A 6,808-nucleotide genomic window follows, 5' to 3' on the forward strand; every position below is an offset into this window, starting at 1 on the left:
ATAATTTTCATTTAATATTTAATTAACTTATGGATTTTAATTTCATTATAGTCATTTGTATATTTTTTTTAACTTATTGAGTATATTTATTTCTTAAAAAAGAAGTACACCTTTAATCATTAATTTATGAAATAAAACATTATAATTAAATACTTTATAAAATAATCTATTTTTTTAATTATTTTGAAAGGGTCAAACATACAATATTATCTTATCATTAATTATTGACTCCACATTTAAAACAAATTTAATTTTTTAAATATGCTCTTAAACTAAAATCTCAAACCTCATCACATTTACAATCATTCAAGCTTTTTGTTGAGGTTTTTTGATTTTACAAACGTTTGACAAACTTGGAGATGCTCTAAAGTATGAAAGGTTTTGAGCATTAAATATTGTTTGTAACCAATGCCGTGAAGACCTAGAAATTTTTCAATTGGTGAGTACTAATAGACTTCTACTTAGGACATCTCCAATGATTAGAACCCTAAATAATTTTTTTTTCAAAATCTTAATATGTCACATCAATAATATGAAAGCTCATTGAAATATCTTTAATGGTTAAAACTCTAAATGAACTTTTTTATGATCCAATTCATAGCATGAGTTGCATGACTTCATGTATATTGCATCAAATTTAAGACAAAAGAGCAAATTCATATTTTTACTACTGCTCCTAAACTACAAACCTCAAATTTCACTTTTACCATGTTTCAAGACTTTTTTATTCAGCTTTTTAGATTTTACAAATCTCTCATAAATTTTACATTCAAGATGTTCTTAGTTGTACACTTGAAAATGACCAACGCTAAACACAATATTTCCATACCTGAACCGAATCATAGTATATATATCAGTTCTCAGTTATATTCATTCTTCGATTCTCAATTTGATCCATTGTTACATGAAAATCTTCATTAACCAATCGGTTGTCTATGGACAGAACGTTGAAACTGAGGTTTTATTGGAGTAGAGAAGAAGTAAGAGTTTACTGGATTTCCTTATCAACTTTATCATTATTAAATTTGTCCCATTCCATGGCATTGCTTTGCTTAGCAGGCATAGCCTACTGACTAGTGTTTAGGTTTAGTTAAGCTTCATCTTCCATCCTTATTGCTTGTCAAATAGTTGATCAAGACAATCAATGATTGCATGCTGATAACGAATACATGTTGTGACGGTTAATTTAAGCGAAAAAAAAAAAGTTAGAATTTTAATCTCTGTGAAAAGTTTTGCAGCAGGCTGCAGAAACGGCTGTCAGGAATCCAATAAAAAATTTAAAATTAAATCAAAATAAAAATAAAATTATTAAATTTAAAATAAAAATAAAAATTTATATATAAAAAATTAAATGAAAAAATAATAAATAAAATGGACTAAAAAATAAAATTGAAAAAAATAAGGGCATAAAGGTCATTTGAAGGAGAGAGGGGAGGGGGGCGCTGTCAGAGGAGGGGGAAAAACAATTATCTTAAAGGATTTGGAAGCATAAAGGAAGCACTAGTCATACACATGCTTGGAACTACAGCTGTCAGCCACTTTATTTAATTTAATATAAATCATAATAATTTCAGTTTTGTTTTTTATGTTTCCATAGTAGAAATTACGTTGAATCAATGTTCCAAATTAAAAAAAAAAAAAAAAAACAAGAGGATCTGTGTTATCAGCTTGACCTCTCCTTCATCTTCGTCATCTTTCTTCCTAACCGCCGCCGGACGGAGATTGGCGGCATGGAGACAGCGATAGCTACGAAGGTTGTGGACTTCGCTTTTAATTCCATGGCCGGAAAGCTGGAGAAGATGCTAGAGGAAGAAGCCGTGTTGCTGGCTGGAGTCGAAGAGGATGTCCGATACATAGTCGATGAGCTGAGAAGCATCACCTCTTTCTTGACGGTCATGTCAACCAGGCAGAATCTGGATGCTCAACTGCAGAACTGGGTGCAGGAAGTGAGGGAGGTGGCTTACGATGCCGAAGACTCGATCGATGAGTTTGACTGCCGTCTCCGATCGACACCCTACAACGATCTTGGAGTCAAAGGTATTTTCAAGCGCTTTCTTCATAATATAAAATCATTGAAAGCTCGTCATGGCATAGCTTCGGAGTTCAAGAAATTGAAGGTTCAAATAGAAGAGATCAGAAAGAGGCACGATCGCTATTCCCATCTATATGAAGCCGACACGGGCATGGCCGAATGCTCCGATCCACGGATCATCGGTCAATTTATAGAGGAAGCTCAACTCGTGGGCATCAAACAGAGTAGAGATAAGATCATCGGGTGGGTGATGGACCAAAACTGTCCCGAGCTTACAGCGATTTCTCTTGTCGGATTCGGTGGTTTAGGAAAGACAACTTTGGCTAAGACCGTCTATGACGATCTTATTATCGTCGGAGGCCACTTCCAATATCGAGCTTGGATTGTAGTGTCACAAAATTACAGCATCATAGAACTTCTCAAAAAGATTATTCGACAAATTTCCGTAGAGGAGAAACGAATCCGAGATGTTTATGGGTGCCAAGATAGAACTGTGGACACAGAGCAACTTCTGAACAAGATGGACAAATCACAACTGGTGGAGACAGTCAGAGGCCATCTCCACGAAAAGAGGTATTTGATTGCTTTTGATGACGTTTGGAGGACTGAAGCATGGGAAAACTTGAGCATTGCATTGCCACCGGGTAAAGAAGGAAGTAGGGTCATAGTCACCACCCGCAATGACGAAGTGGCAAACTATAGTTGTTCTCGTAATCGTCAATTCATATTTAAAGTCTATCCTTTATCATCTGAGCTATCTTGGGAGTTATTCCGCAGAAAAGTATTTGATGCACCTGACTATAGTTGTCCTCCAGAGCTTGACAATGTTGGCAGAGAAATCGTGCAAAAGTGCAGTGGAATTCCACTTGCTATTGTGACAGTCGGAGGCCTTCTGGCTTCCAAGTCTGATAAAAAATTTGAGGAATGGAAAGACTTTGGCAACTACTTTCGTTCGGAGATACAAACTAATAATAGGCTGTTGAAGATCAATCAGATACTACTTCTGAGTTACAATGACTTGCCTTACCATCTCAAGCCTTGCTTCTTGTTCTTAGGCATCTTCCCTGAGGATTATGAGATTGGTCGGAAGCGTCTGATGAGACGATGGATTGCTGAAGGGATTGTGAGTGGCTTAGGTGGCTTCCCCGCTGAGAAAGTCGCCGAGCGCTGCTTCAACGAGTTGGTGAGTCGTAGCTTGGTGCAGCCGTCAGAATTTAATGATAATGGGAAAGTGAAATCCTGCCGCGTCCATGACATGATGCTCGAAGTCATAATCTCGATATCAAATAAGGTGAACTTTGCGGTGCTACTGAATGAGCACACCACTAATCTGCCGCAACATCAGAAGATAAGACGCTTATCGTGGCATGGAGGAAGCAGTGGACTAAGTACTAACACTGATCTGTCCCACCTCCGATCCTTCACTGCATTCGGTAGCGACGGTAGGGATGTGCCAGTACCACTGAAGGATTACAGAAAGCAGAGGCTGTTGAGGGCAATTGAACTGGAAGGAAGTTTCAACTTGTCTGATCATCTCCACCCAAAGAGCTTTTCCAAGTTGTTTCTCCTCAAGTACTTGTCTCTAAGAGATTCTGGTATATCAACGTTGCCAGATTCAATAGGAGATTTGCAGAATCTACAGTTTTTGGATATAAGAGGAACTTATATTGAAGAACTACCCAATTCCATCGTCAAACTCCAAAAACTGGTCTATCTGCTTGGTGGTTTGATTGTGCACAAATTTACAAGGGAGTACCCAAATATGTACGAAGAAGTACCCAAATATGCGTATGCGGGGAACTCAAACCCGTATGAAACCTACAGGGAACCGTACCTATTTAATTTTATTAACTACCAATCTATGAGTGAGTACGACAAGTTCACAATTGACGTATCTACTTCTTCGGTAAAATTGAAGTTCCCGAAAGGAATACGAGAGTTGAATGGACTTCGCAAGTTAGGAATGACATACGCTGATGATGAGCAGTTGCTGCAGGAGATCGGTGAGCTTGTCAAGCTCGAGAAGCTTGCCATCTGTTTCGGTGAAGATGATCAAGTAAGCGGAGTGCTGGAGGGGATCCGCGTCCTACTTTCGAAGCTCAGTGGCAGCCTTCGATCGCTAACAATTTCTCATGCTAAGTACGGCGATCTGAAAAGGGCACTCGATGGGGTAGATTCGCCGCCATTGCTGCTCTGCAAGCTCCAGATACATGCAAATCTTGGCGGATTGCCTGCTTGGTTTGCATCCCTGAAGCAGGTCGTCAAGATAACTCTATACTTCACACGATTGCAGCTCCAGGATCTGCAAGTCTTGAGAAATCTCCACAAGTTGGTCCACCTGGTCCTAGGATTTAGGTCATTCGACAATGCTGCTGAGAATTTGGTCTTCGATCGGGGAGGGTTTACGCATCTCAAGTTCTTGGAAATTCAATCGAACGGTGTGATTTTCGAAGAAGGTGCACTCCAAAGCCTCGAAATTCTTAAAATGTCTTATTTTGCCCATGGATATAGCGTCGATGGCATAGATCATCTGCGCGGGCTCAAGGAGGTTCACATTTATAATTCGACTCAAGGTATAGTGCAGATGGTCGAAAATATTTTAAGCTGCCATTCAAATCATCCCAAATGTTATTCCGATGCATGTAGCATCATGTGATTTGAATTAGAGTTAGCAGAGGTCTCTGTCAATGCAAAGATGACTTTATTAACATATCTGGTGTGTTGTGAACTAGTTCTGCTCTCCAACTTATCCATTGTTAATTGCTTTTATTTATGCTTAATTCTCAAACTTGTTTTGCGATTAAAATTATCCATTGTTAATCTCATCCATTATGAGTTGCTTGCTAGCCTTTGTATTTCTGAAGCAGTACGTAATCTTCAAACATTGCTCTCTTCATAAATTGCTATTCAAAATAAGCGTGTTTTTTTTATTCTATTGATATGATCTACTATGCCTACTAAGCTAATTTGAAAACCAAATTCATAATTCCCTTTCATTTAAAATTTATCTCCTAATAATCTGAATTGCTAACACGCATATACAAATCATAAATAAATATTAAAATTAGACCATTTGATAACATTATATTCTGGTAATTGCTACCGACACAATGAAAGATATGAAATTGAAATTAACGATCGAAAACAAGACAAAACATAAATATCACAAGTGTAGGAGAAGAAAACGAATGCCACATTCAAAGCTCGTTTTTTCTTTGATTCCGCCATCGTTGCTTTGACAAGGTAATGGTAGTTTCATTCTAAGCGTCCCTATAACTTTGCAACCATCGATATGTAATGGCGGTTTTCTTATTTGGTTGTTGTCAAAAAATAGAATTTTGATGGATTGATGCAGAGAGATTACGTTTGTGTTGATTTAGATATACACAGGGCCGACAAAGACTTTTGGAGGCCCTTGGGCGAAAAGAGAAAAGAGATCTCTATAGGATTTTTTTTTTTTACTAATGTACAATTTGAATATAGTTTAATAGAAAAATTTAAAAATCAATATATTTCATTTAAAATATAATAAACTCTATACAAAATATATTTCTCAAGATTTTTCAAGAAGTGTAACACCGTACAAAATATGTTTCCTAAGTTTCTCCAAAAAATGTAATAACTACAAATACAAATCAATAAGTATGAAATAATTATTGAAAAAAATTTATATGTTCTAAGCAAAATTATCAATAAGGTCTTCAAAATCAAACTTTTCTAATACCTCATTTTCAATACATAAAATTGTCAAGCCATTTACATTCAAATCATGATCATCATTTTCTCTCAATTCTTCCTGCTCATTGGTTGCATGATTATGATTATTATTTTCTCTCAATTATTCTCGTTCATTGATTATATGATTATTTAGTTCTTTTCAATTACTCGATTGCTGCTCATTTGTTGCATGATCATTTAGTTCTTCTTCTTTCTTCTTGTAATTCATCAACTGAATCTTCAATTAAAAAGTTAGCTTAAAACTTACGAATAACACCTCTATGAGTTGTATTAATATGCTTCACTCTTTTTTTCTTTTATTTATTTTCTGACTCCAAGATTGATATTTCTTTGGAAACATGTCTGTACTACAAATTTCAAGTGTAAAAATAAAGCACACAAAACTAGCAACAAAGCTAACAATAAAACAAACACAAACAGTGAAAATAATAGTCAATGAATAATAAAGACTAGTTTGTGCTTGAAGGAATCGATATAATCTATTCTATGATAATTAAAATTGGGATGATTTATTTAAACTCTTTGAAATCAGTAAGAAAAATCATACAATATTGATTTCAATACAATATTAAAAATCAATATTGAATATTGACAATAAGAAAAAAGTATAGATAAGTAGGTAACTTACATTGTAAGTTTATATATTGATGAATAATGATATTTATGAAATTAAAATTTCAATTAGAAAATAAATTTTTTTGATTTAATTAGAAAAGATTCAAAGGAGAAGAAGGGAGGAAATTAGTATTTAAAATTCATATTTTATTCTTCAGAGTCATGACTTCTATAAACAAATTAATGAAAAAAGAGTTGTACAATAAATAAAATTTTGGAAAGAGAAAATATAATGATCATCTACTTTTATTTTTTTCTTTTTTTTAGATTTTTTCTTAAATTTTAATAGGAAAAATATTTTTTAACCTTTATTAAAATAATCTAATAAAATATATTTTAATTTTTTTATTAAAATAATCTAATTATATATTATATATGCATGTCAAATTTAGGAGCCCCTAAAAATCAGGGGCCCTTAGTCGT

At 34.8% G+C, this 6,808-nt stretch overlaps 1 protein-coding gene across 1 annotated transcript; it reads left to right on the forward strand.

Moving 5' to 3' along the window:
* Nucleotides 1–1,618: 1,618 nt before the first annotated feature.
* On the forward strand, nt 1,619–4,838 carry LOC122041459 (disease resistance protein PIK6-NP-like). The gene has a single exon (XM_042601149.1). It carries the CDS (start codon nt 1,731–1,733, stop codon nt 4,686–4,688), a length of 2,958 nt encoding a protein of 985 aa, XP_042457083.1. The 5' UTR covers nt 1,619–1,730; the 3' UTR covers nt 4,689–4,838.
* Nucleotides 4,839–6,808: the final 1,970 nt, after the last annotated feature.

This window comes from Zingiber officinale, chromosome 2A (genome assembly GCF_018446385.1).
Source record: "Zingiber officinale cultivar Zhangliang chromosome 2A, Zo_v1.1, whole genome shotgun sequence".
Lineage (NCBI taxonomy): Eukaryota > Viridiplantae > Streptophyta > Magnoliopsida > Zingiberales > Zingiberaceae > Zingiber > Zingiber officinale.

Bases quoted from the DNA above. Each gene is read 5' to 3' on its own strand.
- LOC122041459 (XM_042601149.1), top strand. From the start codon at position 1,731: ATGGAGACAGCGATAGCTACGAAGGTTGTGGACTTCGCTTTTAATTCC.